The 24291-nt window shown below is 44.8% G+C and overlaps 1 protein-coding gene across 7 annotated transcripts in view; it reads right to left on the bottom strand.

Annotated features, from left to right (window-relative positions):
* ralgapa1 (Ral GTPase activating protein catalytic subunit alpha 1) overlaps nt 1–24291 on the bottom strand; it is a 108038-nt gene that overhangs the window by 64810 nt on the left and 18937 nt on the right. For 3 of the 7 annotated variants that reach the window (XM_072688953.1, XM_072688947.1, XM_072688948.1), the window contains exons 8-22: nt 22545–22683; nt 17834–18042; nt 16968–17213; nt 16565–16735; nt 15997–16092; nt 15508–15656; nt 14849–14972; nt 13099–13336; nt 12522–12686; nt 10511–10651; nt 6302–7576; nt 3323–3447; nt 2728–2941; nt 1894–2070; nt 1329–1481 (exon numbers count right to left, since the gene is read on the bottom strand). In XM_072688953.1, coding sequence (XP_072545054.1) covers nt 1329–1481; nt 1894–2070; nt 2728–2941; nt 3323–3447; nt 6302–7576; nt 10511–10651; nt 12522–12686; nt 13099–13336; nt 14849–14972; nt 15508–15656; nt 15997–16092; nt 16565–16735; nt 16968–17213; nt 17834–18042; nt 22545–22683 — 3622 coding nt within the window. The remainder of the gene's footprint in view (nt 1–1328; nt 1482–1893; nt 2071–2727; nt 2942–3322; nt 3448–6301; nt 7577–10510; nt 10652–12521; nt 12687–13098; nt 13337–14848; nt 14973–15507; nt 15657–15996; nt 16093–16564; nt 16736–16967; nt 17214–17833; nt 18043–22544; nt 22684–24291) is intronic. The other 4 variants (XM_072688949.1, XM_072688950.1, XM_072688951.1 and 1 more) reach the window with 3 other exon arrangements.

Below are 24291 nucleotides of genomic sequence, written 5' to 3'. Positions count from 1 at the left end.
TAGAGTGTTCCTTTTATAGAGCGTTTATTAATAGAGCGTTCCTTTTATAGAGTGTTCCTTTTATAGAGCGTTTATTAATAGAGCGTTCCTTTTATAGAGTGTTCCTTTTATAGAGCGTTTATTAATAGAGCGTTCCTTTTATAGAGTGTTCCTTTTATAGAACGTTTATTAATAGAGCGTTCCTTTTATAGTGTTCCTTTTATAGAACGTTTATTAATAGAGCGTTCCTTTTATAGAGTGTTCCTTTTATAGAGCATTTATTAATAGAGCGTTCCTTTTATAGAGCGTTTATTAATAGAGTGTTCCTTTTATAGAGCGTTTATTAATAGAGCGTTCCTTTTATAAAGTGTTTATTTCATAGAGCTTTTTTATAAAGTTTATTTATAGTGTTTCTTTTATGAAGCGTTTATTTAATAAAGCGCTTATTTCACAGAGCGTTTATTTTATAAAGCGTTTATTTTATAGATTTTTTAAAGAGTTTATTTATAGAGCGTTTATTTTATAGAGTGTTTATTTTATCATTTTTACAATTGCAAATTTGTCTCCTGGGATCAACAAAGTATTTCTGATTCTGAAAGCAACAAAATAGCTTGACATGCATGTAATGAATATAAAATTAAATTATGAACAAAAATGAACAATATTCTAATTCCCTGAGATGCACTACTATATTAATCATGGCCGTGAACACAATGGAAATGCAGAGCTTTCTGAACTCTTTCTTCTGGAGCAGAATGAGTGACAGCATTCATCTTCAATAGAAACAAACAAGAATTTGGTCACAAGTTTTTAAAAGAGTTTTCTGTACAGCACGTCTAATATTTGGTTAAATCTTTTAGCCCGTTGCACCTTGAGCAGACACATTTGGTAGCCATCATTTGACTGGACATTTGACTGTTCTTGGCAGAGCTGGAAGAGTTGGATTAAACGTGCTGTTTCTGGAAGAAACCTGGAATTCGAGGTGGTCCTCCTCCCTCTGCCGTGCTCGCTGCAGAGCTCTTGGGGGTTGAATGTCTCATCTTTACTCCTCCCAACACATCTCAGATCAAACAACTCTTCCTTGGTCTGATCTGACGATAACCCTTTCCTTGAGTTGCTGTGGTTTAATATAGAACCACTGCCTTTACTAAAGAACCCTAGAAGAACCCTTTTGTAGGACAGTGTGATTGGGTTGTGCACAGACCAGGGCTAACAGTGCTGCATCCACCTGGGAAACTGACTGGCTGGCAAAATGTCCATTTAGTGAGTGTGAGAGGGGGAGAGGGGGAGAGAGCGAGAGTGTGCGTGTGTGTGTGTGTGTGCGTGTGTGTGTGTGTGTGTGTGTGTACCCAGGTCGTCGGGTGTTTGCAGTACAGAGTGGTGCAGTTTCTCATCCAGCTGCAGGTCTTTGTGTTCTGTGTGTTCGGCTGTCAGCGTGGCAGGAGACGGTGTCTGGGAGCGAGAGCCACCCAGAGAGTGCAGAGGAGACGCACTCTCAGAACCTGCACACACACACACACACACAAAATACTTAGACCAATAGAAATGCTTCAAAAAGACTTGAAATAAAATCTTTTTAAATTAACTTCATTTGAAAGTTATGAAATTGCTGTTTTTGAGATACAAGGATTTTGCATGACAGGGACAACATACACTAAACGGACAAAAGTATTGGGACACCTGCTCATTCACGGTCTCTTCTGAAATCAAGGGTAATAAAAATAGTTTCTTCTGCTTTTGTTGGAGTAACTGTCTCTACTGTCCAGAGACTGTGTGCAGTGTGTGTGTACAGAGACTGTGTGCAGTGTGTGTGTACAGAGACTGTGTGCAGTGTGTGTGTACAGAGACTGTGTGCAGTGTGTGTGTACAGAGTATGTGTGCAGTGTGTGTGTGTGTATATGTGTGTGTGTGTACCTGTAATAGTGACGGTATCAGCAGACAGGCCGTGTTGGCTGAGGCTGCTGGTTTCTGAGTCGATGTGTAGAGTGGTGAGGCTGGAGTGATCCTGCTCATCCACTGCGTGTCCCGTAACACACACACTCTCCTGCTCCGCCGAGCCCACTGCACACACCTCAGGAGCAAAGCTAAAATCTGCACACACACACACACACACACACACACACACACACACACACACACACACATCATATTAGTCCCCTAACGTCAGTGTGAGAAGACAATCCGCCATGAAATCAATCATCAATAATTCAGAATCGCTTTTTAGAGAACCTCACAGGCCTGGATTCTAACCAACCCACTCACTGACCCAGTTACCAAACAGCTCCCCAACTCACTCCCTCATCCTCTTTTAAAGTCACTCACTCACATTTAACATGCTCATGTTTATCCAGCAGAGGGAGCAATGAGCTCTCCAGGAGTTAGTGTTTATTACTGAACGAGAGGAAACTGGACCGGCCTGGCTCAGCCCAACACATTTACTACACTGCTGAGAGCACTGACTGTAGAGAACCTGGCCGCCGTGGTTCTGTTCCCTTCCGTCCTACAGAAATGAAGCCAGAACTGTCCGCCATGTTGAAAATCTGCAACCAGAGTCCGCTCAGGGGAGAGCAGAGGCGGAGCTAGACTCGTCTACTCATTTGTTAGACCCGCCCCTTCTCCCAGACCGAGCCTCAGTGTCTAGACCTGCGGTATCTTGACTCACTCTGAGATACGGTGCTGTACACATACAGTCACCAGTTCCTAAAGCAGAGCACACCCCCTGAACCGTGCATCTACAGAGGTACATACTTTCAAATTTGTTGTCGTATTGGAAGGCATTGAAGGAATCTGATTGGCTGTCGGAGCTGATGATGTCACTCCCACTGGCGCTAGCAGGTGACGTCCACTCAGAGGGAACTCCGGGATCATCTGCTGGCCGGGTAGCGTTCTGACGGGTCAGAACATCTGGGAAATCCTTCGGGATCTCTAGACTGCCTGGGCTGCTACCTCGCCTCGTCATTCCCTGAGAGAGAGAGAGAGAGAGAGAGAGAGAGAGAGAGAGAGAGAGAGAGAGACAGAGAGAGAGAGAGAGAGAGAGAGAGAGAGAGAGAGACGCATAACATGTCGATGTTAATTGAAATTACCCTGAGTGGGTGGGGCTAAACTGCTGTAGGCTGAATGGGTGGGACTAAACTGCTGTAAGTGGGAGGGGGTGGGGCTAAACTGCTGTAAGATGAAGGGGTGCAGATAAAAAGTGCTGTAAGATAAAGGGGAGGGGCTAAGCTGCTGTAAGCAGAAGGGGGTGGGGCTAAAGTGCTGTAGGCTGAAGGGGAGGAGCTAAACTGCACCCGTTTTCTTTGATATGGGCCCTTAAAAGAGGGTAAAGGGGTTAAAGGCGGCTAACCGAGGTTCCACGGGCTCGGAGTCGTTCCTGGATGAACTCGTCCATCAGGTCACTGACGTTTGGATTGCTGCTGCCCACGTCAGTGGACACGGGACGCATCTTCTGGGTCAACTCATCTTTATTGGCTGTGTTTGAACACACGCGCGCACGCGCACACACACACACACGCACGCACGCACGCACACACACACACACACACACACACACACACACACACACACACACACACACACACACACACACACACACCATTAGATAGGATAAACATCACACAGATATTCACATTCATCCTTAAACACAACAGAACCACAGCTTTGATCCACGGGTGGAACAGGACAGTGTGTCCGAGTGTGTGTGGATGGATTTCTGATGAGGAGTAACTGCTCTGCTACAGCGAGTGGACAGGAGATTATAATCAGGCATAAATGAAAGAAGTCAAACACACAGAACTAACTGCAGCCAGCGGCTCAGAGAGGGGAACATCACCCCGATCATAAAGCAAAGCACTTTGTAAGTCGCTCTGGATAAGAGCGTCTGCTAAATGCCATAAATGTAAATGTAAATGTAAATAAAGCCATCAAAAACCAGAACGCTGAATCCAACCAGTGAAGCCATGAAGGTACTCACACATCATGCAGCCCCCAAAACAGAGCGAGAGAGAGAGAGAGAGAGAGAGAGAGAGAGAGAGAGACAGAGAGAGAGACATTAATAAAATGATGGCGAGGGTAGTATTTTATTTTTCAGCCTGAAGGTACATGTTAAAGGGGAACTCCACCTAATTCTCAAAATTCTCCTCATGTCTCAGAGTGAGAGCTGAGCTCAGTCAGAGTCGGGGGTCTGGTGTGAATCTGAGCTTCACTGTAGAGAAACTGACCCACTCTGATCTCTGTACAGTGGAGGTGAATGGAAGCAGGCGTCGGTCGCCATGACTACAACACAGATACAGCCCATAATTTATCTCCTATCCAAACCCACAAGTGCAGCTACAACACAAGTCTTCTGAGTTTTATATGGAATGATGATGATGATGATGATGATGATGATGAAGGTAAAATAGTGAATAGAGAATCTGAACTAATGCAGTTCTCTTTAGGGACTACTTTCTGTAGCTGCACTACACCCTGCAGCATGTATCCCTCCACCATTTTAATGATCTGGTTCTAAAAGCAGGTTCTAGAGTCGAGCTCTTCTCAGAACTCTGGTAGAACAGTGTCTCAGGCATCAGGCAGCGTCTTCATCACCATTAGGTGAAGAACTTTCTGTGAGGAGCTTTTATTAGAGCTTCAGACGTCTGCTTCCCTTCACCTCCACTGTAGAACCACAGCTCTGACTGGGGGAGCTTATCTAGAACCTCCACTGTAGAACTCCAGCTCTGACTGGGGGGAGCTTATCTAGAACCTCCACTGTAGAACCACAGCTCTGACTGGGGGAACTTATCTAGAACCTCCACTGTAGAACCACAGCTCTGACTGTTTAATTAATTATGAAGAAGTTCTGAAATATAGAAGGAATTCTCCTTTAGTGCACCTGTAGTGGACCGGGGTTATCACAGAGAGCAGGGAGTGTGTTAGATGATGCAGCCGCCATCCTCCAGCACATGGTTAGAAAGGTGTGTGTGTGTGTGTGTGTGTGTGTGTGTGTGTGTGTGTGTGTTAGGTGCTGAATCACACACAGTCGTCCCCCAGGCTCAGCGTGGGGTGTGTTCCCCAACAGGATTAGTTACAGCTCAAAAGTTTGGACACACCTACTGAGGATTTTAATTGGTATTATTTTTCTCAATAAATAGAATATTACGTTAAATTATTGAAGAACACTATATATGCAATAAACACAATAAAATATATTTACACCACTGTTCAAAAGTTTCAAATATGTTCAAACATTTCAAACTGTTAACAAAAATGTTACAGAATATGAATATTAATAACAACAATAATAATTCCTACGATTTCCTTTATTATAGTTCTTCTAGTTTGTTTTCTGGGACTAAAGTGCAGTAGGCGGAATGGGCGGGGCCAAAGTACATTTATCTGCAACTAAACTAGTGCTATACTATTAACACTAATCCAAACTTTTGAACAGTAGTGTGTGGTGTAACATACACCAACATATTACATCAACTACTATACAATAATAATAATAATGTTATTAATATTGTATCATAAATATTAATAAAATAAATATTATTTATATTATTAATTTTGTTATTATTATAAATATTATCTGTTTTTTTTTGTTTTGTAAATGGGCTCATGTATCAGCAGCTAATTAAAAATGAATTAATCTTCAGACATTTAAGCCAAGTCCTTCAGACTAAAATATCAGGTCAGATGGGTCCAAACTTTTGACAGGTTCTGTTATCAGCTACCCTAAACCCGCTCTCAGCGCACCACTCCCTGTAATTCAGGAGGACATGGCGTGACCCTGTGCAGGAGGCGATCAGTCCATCAATAGACCAGGTCTACAAATTCACAATGACCCACAGTAATTCACTGGTCAAGTGCTGCCCTCTGCTGGCAAGAATCAAACTTGCGTATTTGTTTCGACATTTGTGTGGATGTGTGTGTGTGTGTGTGTGATCTAGACAAGGAGAGAGAGAGAGAGAGAGAGAGAGAGAGAGAGAGAGAGAGAGAGAGAGAGAGAGGGCTGGGAGGGAGGCGTGAGGTCGCATGCAGCATCCAGGGGGCAGAAGGGCAGCAGAGATTAGATCCCAGAAGCCGGAGGAGGAGCAGGAGGAGGAGGGGGTCGTCCCAGAGGAGGAGGTTTTGCAGGCATCGGCCTGTGGGCTCTTTACGGCTTTGAGCTACTTTTAAAAAGGAAAAAAAAACACAAAAAAGCTTAAATTCAATCCGCATTCAGCCAAAAAAGAAAAAAACAAACAGTTAAAAAAGAAAAAGAGGAGGACAGGGAACAGGCGCTTTAGTCTGGCTTGTTTTGGGTTCGTGTCGTCCGTGTTGCTGCAGACCGATCGGTCCTCACCTGCTGCTCTTCTTCCAAAATAGCCCATTACATGTGTGTACAGGTCCTTCAGGGGGGCGTCTGGCGGCGCTTTGGGGACGCTGTGGGTTTGGCCGGCTGCCGCGTGACTCTTTGGCTTGGAGAGGGCGTGGACCACGGACTTATACACACCGCCCAGGAGCGCCACCTGTTGGCGAGAGGGGCTGCAGCCCGACTCCTGCGACCTGGAGCGGGACGCACGGGTGCGGGGCAGCGAGGGCCGGCCGATGCGCCCCGGCCGATGTGCCCCGTCCACAGTGGAGCGCGCCCCGTCCGCGGATGAGCATGATCCCCCAGCCTCCCCCCCTCCTCCTCCACCTCCTCCGCCTGACCCGTCTCGGACCTTAGACCCTGTCGGGTGGCCGCTGAAGTGACTGAGGCGGCGAAGTCGGACCTTCCAGTGCGCCTCTTTGGGGTCGAGCGGGTTTAAGAAGTGCACCGACTCCGTAGACGGGCGGAAGCTGACGTGGACGCCTCCGCCCGGGCGCTTTTTGGACCCGCCACGGGTCAGTTTGGGACGAAACGTGGGCTGGGGGTGCTGGGAGATGGGTTCGATCTCAACTGACCGGTCGGTCGCGTCCTGCCTGTGTAACTGCGAATCCCTCCTGTCCTCTGCTAGATTCTGATTGGACGGCTCGTCCGTGCTAGCCTGGCTCTGCGTGCACGTGGACACCCACTCACACTGCTCTAAACACTCGTAGAAGCTCTGCTCACTCGCCTCTATCTCCTTATCCTCCAAAACCCCGCCCCTATCCACACTAAGCTCCGCCCCCACACCACCTAACCCTGCCTCCCCAGGGTCCCTGAGCAGAAAGTACTCCCTCAGGGAGCTGAAAAGGTCTTCCTCGGCCAGAGGGGGGGGCGTGGCGGCGGCGCACGTCCAGTCGGGGACGAAAGGGGGCTGCGGCCCCGGCATCTGGCAGAGGTGGTCGTAGATGCTGTCGCCGACCTCCAGGGAAGATGCCCGGCTTTCGCTGTGGGGGTCGGAGGTCTGGGGGCAGTGGGGGGGTTCTGTGGGGGCCGTGGTGGAGGTGGAGGAAGGGGGGGTGTGAGAGGGACTTTCAGAAACAGGAATTGCACCTTTGACCCGCTCGTTGATGAAGGGCTCCATGATGTCGGAGGCGCTGCTGCTGCGCGGGAGGGGCGTCTGCTCCAGGTCGGCCGATGCTGCGAACACCTCAGAGGCCGGGCTCTCCTCGCTCTGGGAGCAGTGACGTGCCCGTGGCCCACGGGGGGCCAGTGGGGGGTCCTCCATGTCTGTAGGCATGCATGCAAAAATCACAAAGAAATCAAAGAGACTCTCAGCTCCGGTCCTGAGGAGCCGCTGACCCCGGCACAGGTTACACCTCACTGCTCCAGCACACCGGATTCCGCTCAGTAAGGGACTGTGCACTCGAAAGCTCATGAACGTTTACCAGAGGCAGCAGCACTCAGACGAGGCAAATTACCAATTCATTTCCTATAACTGGTGGGGGTGTCTCAATACTTCAGGGGCTGCCTTGCTTTCTAAAGCCTACACAGGCAGCAGAGTATTGGGCAGTATCCAAGCTTAGAGGCATCTCTGGCCTCTAGTCTACTCACACTAGTTAGGGATGTGTTCTTAGCGGGCAGTGAGAGTAGGCAGCTCTGTAGACGAGTCGCTCTGGGGAGGAGGTAAATGTAGGTCGGCAGCATTTTAACCCTAATGAAGCCGTACAGGTCTGCTACATAAACACCCAACAGCTTTCTACAAAAACCTGCACATGCACTCTCAAACTACAAAAGTACAAATTACACACTAAACTAAAAATCTTGGCCAGCTCACCAGGTACTGAGACACAGTGGGAGTGATTCATCTATTAGAGCCACGTTTCCCAAAAGAATCTACAGTCAAGATAATTTACCTTAGAGAGAGAGAGATGTTCAGTGTGATGCTCGCTCGACCACTCAAGAACCATATTTGGGCTTGAAGATGCTTTTGGGAAATGTTGTGATTCAGTGAATCACTATTCAATAATATTTACATTTATTTTATTATTATATACTTTTTTTTATTTGTATATTTAAAAATTATTAATTTGATTTACAAAAATAAGTGTTTAGTAGTTGTGCACCCTGGTGAAAGCACATCTTGTCGATTTTCTTGTTGTAAATAAGTAAATAATATTTTCGGCACATTTAAATATAATTTATATTTATTTACTGAATTTAATCATCACAGTTTATGAGCCTTACTTTTTGTATTTTGTTAAATTAATAAATAAAAACAGTAAATGTTCTTAAGAATATACAGAAAAGTGTCTCTGTAGAGGATGACAGCTGTAGTGTTTGGACTGGGATTGCCTGCATTTATACACTGGACTGTAAATGAATTCCGACCTGTATCCAAGTGTGCAAATCAAAAGAATCACGGTGAATGAACTGAATCGTTTCCTAAACAATCGGAATGAACCGTGAGCAGATCAGAGATTAGGAGAATCAGGTGTGCTGATGCAGGACACACTGTAGACTGTGCCGGTCAGTAGCTCCCCAGGACTGGATGTAAAGGAACAGTAGTTGAACATCCTCACATTTACACCAGATAATAACACTTAATACATATTAATCATAATCCATAAATATATATAAATATAAATATATAGTTCAAATATATTTAAATACATTCAACACATCACTGAGAAACCACGGTCTCAGGTAAACATGCAGAAAGTAAACACATGCACACACCAATAAACAAACAAGAAAACAAGCTGGACGTCAACACACGCAGAACACAGGCCCGTGTGGGTTCTTGTGTATGTGTTTATCTACAGCCGGCTGATGAAGCCATTCAGTCACAAATGAACCATAAAACACAAAAGGAGGCACAGTCCTACACTCCGCACACCTGGATTAATAATCAGCACACGATCCTCCATCATCCAACAGCTAATACGTAAACAAACTCAGTCAGAGTGCGGGTCTGGTGCGAAACGCTGGGTTCTAGATAAGCTCCCCCAGTCAGAGCTGTGGTTCTACAGTGGAGGTTCTAGATAAGCTCCCCCAGTCAGAGTTGTGGTTCTACAGTGGAGGTTCTAGATAAGCTCCCCCAGTCAGAGCTGTGGTTCTACAGTGGAGGTTCTAGATAAGCTCCCTCAGTCAGAGCTGTGGTTCTACAGTGGAGGTGAAGGGAAGCAGACGTCTGAAGCTCTAATAATAAAAGCTCCTCACAGAAAGTTCTTCACCTAATGGTGATGAAGACGCTGCCTGATGCCTGAGACACGGTTCTACCAGAGTTCTGAGAAGAGTTCGGCTCTAGAACCTGCTTTTAGAACCAGATCATTAAAATGGTGGAGGGATACATGCTGCAGGGTGTAGTGCAGCTACAGAAAGTAGTCCCTAAAGAGAACTGGATTAGTTCAGATTCTCTATTCACTGTTTTACCATCATCATCATCATCATCATCATCATCATCTTCATTCCATATAAAACTCAGAAGACTTGTGTTGTAGCTGCACTGGTGGGTTTGGATAGGAGATAAATTATGGGCTGTGTCTGTGTTGTTGTAGTCATGGCGACTGACGCCTGCTTCCATTCACCTCCACTGTACAGAGATCAGAGTGGGTCAGTTTCTCAGTTTCACACCGGACCCCCGACTCTGACTGAGCTCAGCTCTCACTCTGAGATATGAGGAGAATTTTGATGGGTGGAGTTCTCCTGTAAAGGTGGAGAACCCGTGGGAAAAGATACACAAACACACAGAAACATGCGAGAAAGACGGTCACAGAGCAGCTACAGATCAGCTACAGTGCAGGCAGAAATGGCTGAGGTTAGCAGAGGAACAAGCAACACACACACACACACACACACACACACACACACACACACACACACACACACACGCGTATAATATATAATATGTTAAACACATAATAGGCTTAGAACTAATTGCATCAGTGCAGCCTAAATGGGTGGGGCTAAATCGCTGTAGGCTGAATGGGTGGGGCTACACGGCTGTAGGCTGAATGGGTGGAGTAAAGTGCATTACTCCATGCACATTACAATCATTAAATTGATATGGGCATTGAAATTACAGTGTGCTTGACTAGAATAATTAACACACGCACACACGCGCACACACACACACACACACACACACACACACACACACACACACACACACACACACACACACGGGTGCATGGTTGCAGCAGGCAGGCGGAGAGGCTCTACCTGACAGTTCGTCTGCTAGGGGAGTGAGGACAGAGTCAGGCAGGAGAGGGTGGGCAGGGTGCACGAGGACGGGGGCACTTTTAGCACTGCGGATAAACGCTGAAGACAACAGACTGTCACCCGTCGAACAGCTACGCAGAGCTACCACCCAGCAGAGGAGGGCGTGGGGAGGGTGGAGTGATGGAGGAAGAGAAAAAGGGAAAGAAAGAAGGGAAAAAAGGGCGAGAGAGGAGGGGAGGATGAAAAAGAGAGAAAGGGAAGAGTGTGTGAGACAGAGCACAGAGAGGCAGCGAGGCAGACAGCAGTGACCGTTAGAAAAAGAGAAAGGAAGGCAGAGGGGGCAGGAGTGGACGGAAGTGACCGGTTGGTCTTCGTCTTCGCCGGCTCTGCTGTAGTTCGGTCTCAGTCAACCTCAGCCCACAGCGGCGTCCGACATTACAGCTAGCGACGTTCCCCTGGTGATTCACTGCTTACATTGCTAACAGTCTGCAATCAGGGACTAGCATCATTGCTGACATCACCTTCATTCGATAAATAGACAAAAGTATTGGGACACCTGCTCATGCACTGTCTCTTCTGAAATCAAGAGTGTTAAAGAGCTGATCCTGCTTCTGTTGGAGTAACTGTCTCTACTGGCCAGAGAAGAAGACTTTCTACTAGATTCTGGAGGAGGAGCATTGCTGTGAGGATCTGATTGCATTCAGCAATCAAGAGTGTTAGAGATCAGGTCATGATGATCACCACCTCACCTCATCATCCCCAACTCCACAACTCATCTCAAAAGTACTGGATGGAGCTCCTCCACCATCATTCCAGAGAACACAGCTCTTGCACTGCTCCACAGCTCCTCAATGCTGGGGGGCTTTATACCCCTCTAGCCCACACCTGGCATTAGGCAGCATGGAGCCGATAGGGTCATTATGTTGATTAATCTGCTCCAGAGAGTCCTATTCTATTAGCAGTACTTCTGTACAGAATGAATTTACAGTTTTGACCATAAAGCTGACTTTTTATTAGAAGGGGTGTCCAAAAACATTTGGCTATATAGTAAGGAAATGACATTTTTAAAGCAACTGGAGACAAAATAAACCAGCGATCAGCCAGTGCAGGCTGTATTCACGCACTAGCAGCAGTAGAGGAGACAATATGTAAATCTGATATTAAAAATATAAATAATAAATTCCTTATTCAATAACTAGAAACACCCAGCAGACTAAACCATTTCAAACTCACTGCAGAGAGTCATTATGTAAGATCCTAAGCTCCCCCTACAGGTGGGAAGCGTAATTCACTCTTACTCCACTGCAGTAAATATCATGCTTTACGCGCCCCCTCATGGACAGCTGTAAGACCACTGACTGGAACAGGGAGAAGGGCGTCTCCGTCATTCCCACTCCGGGCCGGAGCGCTGCTGCTGCTACTGCACTATGGAGGTTTGGTGGTGGAGCTGCAGGAGGAGAACCTCTCTCCAGAACTGCTGCTGTGTAACGCTGCAGAACCCATAGAGTCATATTAGTGTAAAATCCTGTAGTATTACTCCACCACCTAAGCCCACATGCTGCTCCACCACCACTAAGCATGTGTACAGCTGTCCATGAGGGGGCGCTCAAAGCCTGAGTTGTATTTACTGCAGTGGAGTAAAAGTGAATTACACTCCTCACCTGTAGGGGGAGCCCAGGAGCAAAAATACCAGTTTTCTCATACTACTACTAATAAAGTGTGTTTGTAGTTCTAATAAAGTTCTAATAAGAGAGTTCTCTCTGCTTCCCGGTGATGATCGAGTTCATCTGTGTGATTTAAACGGTGCAATAATATTCAGCAGTAAGGAGATCCTGGCGAGAGGTTTCCTTGTGTGTTGCACTGTAGCAAGTTGCTAAGCAACGGATTAAACGTGCATTTAGGAGGAAATCACACTGTAAACGTGTCACGGCTCACATCGGACGTTCTGCAGTGATCAGACTGGTCCTCAGGTGTGAATTCATCGTTACTACAGTAACAGTGTGAGACTCACCCACGGTCTTCTGTCGGACGATGCTCCGGGCCTTCTCGATGCCCGGGGAACCAGCGGTCGTCGCGCTGCGCTGCCGCATGGCTGCCGCCTGGCCGGGGGGGTCCCGGCTCCAGCCTTTGGAAAAAGAGCGGTCCACCACCATCTTCTGGCCCTCATGAGCGCCACCTGTAGGGGGTCAGTGAGACGTGCATGTTCTTCATATAATCGACACAAACCTCCACATTATTACAGACAATTATTTAATTATTTATCATAATTTATTACACCAATCAGCCATAACATTAAAACCGAAGTGAAAATACTGATGATCTGGTTCTAGTAGTTCCCGGCAAGTGTGGATATATTAGGCAGCAAGTGAACGGTCAGTTCTTGGTCAGTATATTGGTGTATAATGACCAAATTCTGGCCTAAAAAAAAGTTTACTTAATTTCACTGAACATAAATAGTTGTTACACATCTTCAGGCATCATCACAAAATGTAACAGCTGTAAATGCTCCACGAGAGCCCCGTTAAAACCTGCCCCAGCCTGCGGGTGGAGGGGCGGGTTGGGGGTATCTGAGGGTGTGTCTGGGTCACCTTTGCCTTTGTGCTTCTTCAGTTTCTGCTCGCTGAGTTTGTCCAGAGGCAGCTCGTTGAGGTCCAGGCTGTACAGGTTTCGGGCCAGCACCTTGGTGAGTGTTTCCATGGTGAGGGACCACTCGGTGACCAGCTCTTCCCACCAGGTGAGAGAGGACAGGACGGCCAGCAGGTCGTCCCACAGCTCCCGCGAAATATACACGTTCAGATTCCCTTTAATCCAGGCCACTATCAGAGTCTGCACACACACACAGACACACACACACACACACACACACACACACACACACACACACACACACACACACACAGACAGACAGACACACAGACAGACACACAGAGAGAGAACAGGAATTACAGTGATGAAGGAGATGGATAGATACTTTATTGATCCTGGAAATTAATAATAATAATAATAATAATAATAATGAAATAAATGTAAAAAATATATATTGGACCACCCGGAGATGAAAGGCTGTGCAGTTATAAAGAATAAAGAATGAACAATGTGCAGGAGGAGCGGGTATCAGCAGATATATGACAATACTGAGTAAACATGCGCATATACATATGCGCTGGTATTAGCGTGACGTGTCAGTGGAGTCCAGGACTGCAGATGTACAAGAAGACGACGAAGCAGCAGAAGTAAGTTCCTGAGCAGTGAAAAAGATGACGAGTGCAGAATCTGAAACCCTGTAACTCCAGGAGAAAACTGCAGTGAACGTAACGACCCAGAATGCTCTCAGACTGATGGAATTCCACTTTTAACATGACCAATCCGGGTGTTACTGGCTGCTATGTTAAAATTCAGGATTGAGTAGGACGTACTTGTAAAACGTTTGTTCATACATCTTATACTAGTGGGGGGATGTTTCAGGAATGGCAGTACTGTGTGTGTAGGTAATTTTCATTTCATTTGTTTTAGTTTTCCACATGCTGTTACATCTGGAACTGTCTGGGGAACAGGAGCAGACAGATGGTGACTTCGTTATCTTGAGACAGTGGCGTCTACAAGCCTCACACCAGCCTCACCAGCGTTCTCAGCATATGGACATCAGAGGTGATGGAAACCAGGTGATTCAGAGTGTGAATGTTGTGTAATGCACGTTCGTCGTGTGTTTGTGGCGTATAAAAAGTGTAACTGACACTGTACGGGAAGTCCTGAAGCCCTCCACCGGTGTTACGTTTATTAAAGTGTGTTTTCTACTTTCCTAAAGCGCGGAGAAGCAAATACGACTACCACAGCAAACATACTACAGCGAATCACTGCCAGATTCCATCACGCCAGGGCAGCCACAGTCCGACTGCCTTTGTTAGAGAGTTGCCTAATCAGACATGAAGCTGTGTGTGGTGCAAAAGTGTCTCTCATTTAGTGTTTTCTTATTTATTTATATACATATTTATTTCTCTCTCAGCCTCACTGTGATGCATCAATGTGTTTGTTTATTCTTAGTCTTATTTTTGGGGGGAAAAATAAATAATAATAATAATAATAATAATAATAATTTAAACTGAACTTAATAGAGCTAAATAAAGAGAAAATATTAATCCTTGTCATCGAGGTTTTATTTCCAATACTGCTGTAATTATATTAACAAACTATATGAGAATTTCATTTTTGTAAATAATTTTTCCCTTAATTTTAGTATCAGGATTTAAGACACTTGAAGTTGGGATAAAGCGATATAGTGAGACATCAGGATGCTCTGTGCTGTGTGTGTGTGTGTGTGTTGTGTGGCTGCTGAAGGACCTGAAAAACGGCTCCTGCGAGGCGTCCTGAGAGTGTGTTACTCTTCTTCCCATGAGGCATGACGGAGGGAGGTCGCTTCATCACACACTCCGTCACTCTCAGCAACACCAGCAGGACTTGCTCCCTGAGAGAGACACACACACACACACACACACACACACACACACACACACACACACACACACACACACACACACACACACACACACACACACACACATTTAGCTCTGCTCTGTACTTCAGAGCATGTTGTAGATATCAGTAAGACATACAGTGGCAGCATCCACATAATCAAGTATATCAGAGATGACTGAACACCTGCAGACGCTTTAAGGAGTGTGTGCTGATTTAGACCTGCAGTTAGCAGCATGCTAATAGGTGGGGTACCTGCTTCCATCACAGAGGGCTGTTTAACCCCTTAAACCCTTTAAACCCTGTGTGTAGGTTCACACTTCATTACGTCACTTTCACAGGCCCTAAAATAGAACCCTGTGGGACTGCTAAGCTGAGCCTACTGTAGTTTTCACCTCAGGATGACTAACTGAATCAGTAACTAATGGTTTAAAGGGTTAAATAACGTTTTATAATACACAGAAATACAAAATAATATAATAAAGATCAAACTGAAATGCTGCTCTAAAGGAAGGAGGAAAGAGTACCAGGTTTTCTGGTCCATGGTCTGGTGCATGACAAGGCTGCGGTAGATGTTGAGGACGCGCTTGCACATATCAACATGCTCCTCCAGGAGCGTCTTCAGCTCATTGGCCGGCTCCAGCAGGAACACGTTGGAGGAGTTCATAATGAAAACCTGCAGAGGAGGAGAGGAGAGACAGATAATATTTATGTATATATAATAATTATCTAATTATTTAAGTTTATTAAATATATTGTTTTCTAATAAACTAATAATGACGATCAGAAATACTGGTCTTATACCAAATACAGCTATTAAGGGCCTCTCTGTCAGCACAATGCAGCCGATTGGCTGAAATGCATTAATGAGGGCTTTTTTATTTTTAATTAGGAAATAACAATGGTCCAAATTCAGATGATCTAAAATTATAAACTTCACTAAAGTCTCAAACTAATTTGTTTTCACAGATAAGCATCAGTGTGTGTGTGTGTGTGTGTGTGTGTGAAGTGTGTACCTGCAGAGTTGCCTGAACTCCAGCATTCACACTGTACTCCAGCAGCTCAGCATCAGAACCTTTACTCCAACCAGGGTTTCTACAGCGTCCAGAGCCCTTTTTACACACACACACACACACACACACACACACAAAACATGATCATATAATGGACTGCAAACCTAATTAGACGATTTTAAGTATCAAAGGCTGCATAAACAGCTGTTTGATCATGCGTTACATTAAATGTTTATCATCTTAACCAATGATAATCTGCTCATCACTGACTCCGGATTTTTCTGGTGTTCTGGTCAGTATTTCCAAGTGTGGAAACAGCAAGAAGTTAAGAGATTAAGAGATGTTTTTATCTACGTCTACACACAGCACTCACCCTCAGCCCAGTTTCACACTCTCTAAAAACACTCATTTTCCTACAAGCTATCAGAAACCTGTGCGGTTTCCCAGCACTGTCAACAAAACACAGCTTTTCACTTTTACTTTAAACTAATTTAAACTAAATCAACCTGTGCCTTAAAGTTGTGTAAATTTGATTGCTGGTGAGCTATCCCTGTAAGAGTGTAGTGCTGACCTCTGCCTGCGTGTCTGAGCCGCGCTCTACAGCGCCCCCCTGCCCCAGAAACCGCTCCTCCTCCTCCGGCTCTGCCATAAACGAGGGTTTGTCCTCCTGGGAGATCCACTCCTGATACACCCGCACCACCTTCCGCATCGCTGCTGCCTCACACATCGGCAGCAGGAACGCCTGCAAACACGCACACACACACACACACACACACACACACACACACTATTCAATCACACTTTATAAAATATGAAGGCTTCATCTTCCTCAAACACTCATGATGCAACTAACTCACATGAGCACAGATGTATTGATTGATTTATTGATTTTAGTGTTTCACACTGTAGTGTGGCGTAATGTAGGGATTTTAAAGCTTAAACAGTGGGAGCATGTTCCTGGTGTGTGGGGGTACCTGTCTGAATATCTCAGTGATGAAGTTGACGTTGGTGCGTGAGGAGCAGAGGACTCGGCGGACCACCTCGATGTCGGTCAGGTGCTCCTCATCCACGCTGCAGAGGCTGGAGGAGCTCGGCTCGCGCTCCGTCAGTGTGCTGGTGTTGGAGTGTGACTGTTCGGGCTCCCCACAACCTCCTCCACCCTCCAGAGCATCCGGCCGGGGGGCGTCCTCCACTCGCGCCGCCAGGCCCGCTGCTGCTCTCTGGAACACATGGGTGCACACACACACACACACACACACACTGAGCACTTGCATCTTCTGTGTACCGTGAAACTGCTGTAGGCAGAATGGGCGTGGCCAAACAGCTGTCAGCCAAATAGGTGGGGTCAAACAGCTGTAGAACGAATGGGTGGGGCCAAACTGACGTAGGACAAATGGGTGGGGCTACACTGCTGTAGGCTGAATGGGCAGGGCTATACTGCTGGCTGCCAAATGGGCGGGGCCAAACCGCTGTAGGCCGAATGGGCGGGGCCAAACCGCTGTAGGCCGAATGGGCGGGGCCAAACCGCTGTAGGCCGAATGGGCGGGGCCAAACCGCTGTAGGCCGAATGGGCGGGGCCAAACCGCTGTAGGCCGAATGGGCGGGGCCAAACCGCTGTAGGCCGAATGGGCGGGGCCAAACCGCTGTAGGCTGTGTGTAGTGATCTGTACATTGGTGTTCTGTCTGATTTACTGGAGCACACACTGGATACGTACCTGAAAAAGCCCGACTGGGACACAGTGTCCTTATTATAGTGACCCCCTGCTGCTGCTGCCGTCCGTAATTAATCCCATATTCTAAAACCCGGAGCTGAACGAGAAGAGCTTCATTAACCAATTACCTGGATGTTCTTTGGCACATTCTCTCCGTCCACTCCCGGGATGTGTGTGCCCGTGTTGGCTCTGGGCTCGAGCCAGAAGGAGACGAGCCAGCGGATGAAGATAACTCTGGCGTTCAGGAAGTTCTCCTTAGTGCAGTACAAAGCTTCATTGGTCTCTGGGTCTCTCTTTACAACTACATAATACGGCTTTGGTCTCATAGGGGGAACCTCTGGGAGGGGGGAGAGATAGAGAGAGAGAGAGATACAGTATATTTCATTATTATAAAAAATATTATAAACACAGTATATTACACATTTAAACACACTATATCTTATATCTAGTTATAAACACATTTTAGCTGTTAAACACACGTTTTTAACAGCTGTTTTTACACACTTGTTTATGTTTACATCTCAGATGTTGTTTTGCAGTGTGGTCAGTAAACCCAGCCTCAGCATCTGATAACCTTTGGCCATTATGTACAATAAATATGATTTATTTGATTATTATTAATATGATTATGACAGTAGGTGTGTACAGTCGGGAATGGTAACACTGTAATTGTGGATTTTGGATATTTGCTGGATGAAGAGGTCAGTAAGATTACTAGCAGCACATCCAGTCAGACACGCTTTTAATTTTAATATATAATATATATTAAATATATAATTAATTCAAATGAGATCACATTTAATTTTTATATCATGTGCTCTACTATGTACCCTGCTTTATTGTTTATTAACATACAGTTTGAGGCAATTACAGCTGAAATGTTCAGAAACTCTTCAGACCCTTTCAGTGTTTCACATTTTGTTTTGTGTGAGAATAAAATTCTTAATGATAAAAAATAAAGTTTCTTTCCCCATCGATCTGCTGATTGAGACAGTAAAAACAGAATTCGACATTTTTGCAAATTTACTGAAAAGGAAACCAAAATCTCGCATTGACATAAGTATTCAGACGCTTTACTCCGTTGAAGCACCTTTGCCTCCAGCCATTCTTGGGGTTTGCACACCTGCATTTGATTTTGCATAGATTTTCTGCCGTCCTTCTCTGCAGATCCTCTCAAGCAGCTCGGTCAGGTTGGATGGGGACCATCGGTGGACGTTCGACCGGGTTCAAGTCAAAGCTCAGGCTGAGTCACTCATGGACATTCACAGAGTCACTCCTGTCTTGTCTTGGCTGGGTGCTCAGGGTCACTGTCTTGTTGGAGAGCGAACCTTCGGCCCAGAGCGCTCTGGATCAGGTCTTCATTAAGAACATCTCTGTACTCTGACCAGTCTGCCCGCCCCAGCCGCTGAAAAACAGTCCCCAGTGTGATGCCGCCAGCACCACCATGCTCCTTCCACTGTAGCATGGTATTGGGCAGGTGATGAGCAGTGCCTGGTTTCCTCTTAGCTTCATCAGACCAGAGAATCTTATGTCCTTCACGAGTCTTTACTGAGGAGACGCTTCTGTCTGGCCACTCTGCCATAAAGCCCAGAGTGGTGGAGTACTGCGGTGATGGGCGACTTTCTGGAAGTTTCTCCCATCCTGGAGCTTAGCCAGAGTGACATTTGGGTTCTCAGCCTCCTCTTTTCACTGTGGTTACTTGGGAACTTTCAGTGCGGCAGAATTGTCTGCAGCTTTCTGCAGATCTGTGCCTCCACCAGTTCTGTCTCTGAGCTCTGCAGGCAGCTCTTTCCTCCTCATGGCTTGGTGTTGTGAGACCTCATACAGACAGAGGTGTGTCTCTCCAGATCATGTTTATTCAAATGAATTGGCTTCAATGAAGGTGCAGAAACATCTCAAAGGCAATCAGGAGAAATCTGACACCCTCAGAGCTAACTTTACTCTATCATAGCAAAGGGTCTGAATTAGAGCCCAGCCCTAGTCTGAATACTTATGTCCAAGACATTTTTGTTTGTCCTTTATTATAAATTATTTGTTTGATTAAAAATAAATTGTTTTCAAAGGTTAACGGCCTAAACTTGGGGGGGGGGATGTTCCTGCAATCCTAGCGCTGAGTTTGAAGGGCGTGTAGCAGGAACCTACCACATAAGTAGGTGAAAATGATCAAATCTGTGTGTGTGTTTTTTTTTTAATCTATTTTCTAAATAAGGCTCCAATACATTTATTACTTTGACTGCAGACTGCACTAGATACCTACACAAAGAGAGGTGTGTCAGTGGCCACCAGCTTAAGGTCAGGTTTACTCTAAAAATGGACTGTCAGGTGATTTGTAAATAATATAAGCTGATAATTTATCCAACAAACAAACTATCTGGATTAATAAAAAAATAATATTTAGTAGGTCTATACACACCTCAATAAACACTCCTATACACCAGAATATGAGATATTAGTCCATACACACCTCAATAAACACTCCTATACACCAGAATAGGAGATATTAGTCCATACACACCTCAATAAACACTCCTATACACTGGAATAGGAGATATTAATCCATACACACCTCAATAAATACTCCTATACACCAAAATAGGAGATATTAGTCCATAAACACCTCAATAAACACTCCTATACACTAGAATAGGAAATATTAGTCCATAAACACCTCAATAAACACTCCTATACACTAGAATAGGAGATATTAGTCCATACACACCTCAATAAACACTCCTATACACTAGAATAGGAGATATTAGTCCATAAACACCTCAATAAACACTCCTATACACTAGAATAGGAGATATTAGTCCATACACACCTCAATAAACACTCCTATACACTAGAATAGGAGATATTAGTCCATAAACACCTCAATAAACACTCCTATACACTAGAATAGGAGATATCAGTCCATAAACACCTTAATAAACACTCCTATACACTAGAATGGGAGATATCAGTCCATAAACACCTCAATAAACACTCCTATACACCAGAATAGGAGATATTAGTCCATACACACCTCAATAAACACTCCTATACACTGGAATAGGAGATATTAATCCATACACACCTCAATAAATACTCCTATACACTAGAATAGGAGATATTAGTCCATACACACCTCAATAAACACTCCTATACACCAAAATAGGAGATATTAGTCCATAAACACCTCAATAAACACTCCTATACACTAGAATAGGAAATATTAGTCCATACACACCTCAATAAACACTCCTATACACTGGAATAGGAGATATTAATCCATACACACCTCAATAAATACTCCTATACACCAAAATAGGAGATATTAGTCCATAAACACCTCAATAAACACTCCTATACACTAGAATAGGAAATATTAGTCCATACACACCTCAATAAACACTCCTATACACTGGAATAGGAGATATTAATCCATACACACCTCAATAAATACTCCTATACACTGGAATAGGAGATATTAATCCATACACACCTCAATAAACACTCCTATACACCAGAATAGGAGATATTAATCCATACACACCTCAATAAACACTCCTATACACCAGAATAGGAGATATTAGTCCATACACACCTCAATAAACACTCCTATACACTGGAATAGGAGATATTAATCCATACACACCTCAATAAATACTCCTATACACCAAAATAGGAGATATTAGTCCATAAACACCTCAATAAACACTCCTATACACTAGAATAGGAGATATTAGTCCATACACACCTCAATAAACACTCCTATACACTAGAATAGGAGATATTAGTCCATAAACACCTCAATAAACACTCCTATACACTAGAATAGGAGATATTAGTCCATACACACCTCAATAAACACTCCTATACACTAGAATAGGAGATATTAGTCCATAAACACCTCAATAAACACTCCTATACACTAGAATAGGAGATATCAGTCCATAAACACCTTAATAAACACTCCTATACACTAGAATGGGAGATATCAGTCCATAAACACCTCAATAAACACTCCTATACACTAGAATAGGAGATATTAGTCCATACACACTTCAATAAACACTCCTATACACTAGAATAGGAGATATTAGTCCATAAACACCTCAATAAACACTCCTATACACTAGAATATGAGATATTAGTCCATAAACACCTCGATAAACACTCCTATACACTAGAATATGAGATATTAGTCCATACACACCTCAATAAACACTCCTATACACTAGAATAGGAGATATTAGTCCATAAACACCTTAATAAACACTCCTATACACTAGAATAGGAGATATTAGTCCATACACACCTCAATAAACACTCCTATACACTAGAATAGGAGATATTAGCCCATACACACCTCAATAAACACTCCTATACACTAGAATAGGAGATATTAGTCCATACACACCTCAATAAACACTCCTATACACTAGAATAGAAATATTAGTCCATACACACCTCAATAAACACTCATATACACTAGAATAGCAGATATTCGTCCATAAACACCTCGATAAACACTCCTATACACTAGAATATGAGATATTAGTCCATAAACACCTCGATAAACACTCCTATACACTAGAATAGGAGATATTAGTCCATAAACACCTCAATAAACACTCCTATACACTAGAATAGGAGATATTAGTGTATTCATTTAGTGTATGTTTTGTGATAAATAAAGAAAATATTTGTAATATTTATTTATTTTAATTATTAGAATTATATGACTTGGACATACACACACACACACACACAAACACAGCTCTGCAAGGTTTTATAGAGGTGTATACACATTTATGTTTCTGAAACTGTGTATATTAAACAATCAATTGATCTTACCCAGAATAGGGTTGTACAGACTGGTCTCCTTGGAGAAGTTGGGGAAGATGTGGGGCAGGTAATACTTCTTAAAGTTGGCGAAGAGGAAAGCAAAGCCCTTCTCATGGTTCTCTTTACACCTCCACTCCAGACTTTTGGCCTGTTAGGACACACCACAGCACTCAAACACCAGCATTATCACTGCTGACTCAGGATCAGCCTGCCTTCCCATCCTAATGAAGACAGCTTAAAAGGGGGGCTGTCAATAATTCATTACAAATTAAACTTCCAAATAGAGACACTTTTTATAAAATACAAACTGGTCTATTGGAGGGAAAGTTAGGTTTTGCATAACACCGGCCCTTTAAGAACAGGAGGGGGGGACTTGGATGAACACTCATTTGGAGAGCTCTCAAACAGTGGTCAGACACTTATTCACAGCAGTGTGTGCTTTCCCGCTCTAATTGAGTCAGTGGAGGCAGGCCGTGCGAGGAGCTTTTGTGTAGAGTGAGAGAGGCAGGGGGAGAGCAAACAGCCGACAGACAGCAGGAGATTGAGGGCAGAAATACAGACGGACAGAACCGGTTAAAAGTTTGGACACTCTGACTCTCGAAGCACTCCTCCACTACCGTCACACCAGCACCACTAAACTCTTTCCACTGTTTACAGACTGAACCGCACCACAAGCTGTTTATGTAGATCATACTGTATATCGGTTCACTCCTCCCTGTTAAAGAGGCACCACACCTCTAAGCTATTCAGTCTCGGGTTCCTGTTCAGTCTGCACGGCCGTTTATTCTCTGCTTCAGTCTGCAACATCATTCAGCGCGCACTGCCCTTCAGTCAGTCTGCATTATCATTCAGTCTGCACTGCCCTTCAGTCTGCATTATCGTTCAGTCTGCATTATCGTTCAGTCTGCATTATCGTTCAGCATGCATTATCGTTCAGCATGCACTGCCCTTCAGTCTGCAACATCGTTCTGTCTGCACTGCCCTTCAGTCTGCATTATTGTTTCGTGTGCACTGCCCTTTAGTCTGCAGCACCGTTCAGTCTGCGCTGTCCTTCAGTCAGCATTATTGTTCAGTGTGCACTGCCCTTCATTCTGCCTTATCGTTCAGCATGCACTGCCCTTCAGTCTGCAGCATCGTTCAGCATGCACTGCCCTTCAGTCTGCAGCATCGTTTAGTCTGCACTGATCCCCTCAGTCTGTACATTTGTCGTCTGCATTAATGTTCAGTGTGCACTGTACTTCCGTCTGCAGCATCGTTCAGTCTGCACTGCCCTTCAGTCTGCAGCATCGTTCTGTCTGCACTGTACTTCAGTCTGCAACATCGTTCTGTCTGCATTGTCCTTCAGTCTGCATTATTGTTCAGTGTGCACTGCCCTTCAGTCTGCAGCATCGTTCAGTCTGCACTGCCCTTCAGTCTGCAGCATCGTTCTGTCTGCACTGTACTTCAGTCTGCAACATCGTTCTGTCTGCATTGTCCTTCAGTCAGTCCTTCAGTCAGCATTATTGCAAGCATTATTCAGTCTGCAGCATCGTTCAGCATGCACTGCCCTTCAGTCTGCAGCATCGTTTAGTCTGCACTGAGCCCTTCAGTCTGTACATTTGTCGTCTGCATTAATGTTCAGTGTGCACTGTACTTCCGTCTGCATTATCGTTCAGCATGCACTGCCCTTCAGTCTGCATTACCGTTGTGTGCACTGCCCTTCAGTCTGCATTACCGTTGTGTGCACTGTACTTCAGTCTGCAACATCGTTCTGTCT

The sequence above is a fragment of the Salminus brasiliensis genome, chromosome 10, assembly GCF_030463535.1.
Source record: "Salminus brasiliensis chromosome 10, fSalBra1.hap2, whole genome shotgun sequence".
NCBI classification, from domain to species: Eukaryota; Metazoa; Chordata; class Actinopteri; order Characiformes; family Bryconidae; genus Salminus; species Salminus brasiliensis.
The sequence above is the reverse complement of the archived record's forward strand: the minus strand, read 5'-3'. Positions and strand labels throughout refer to the sequence as shown.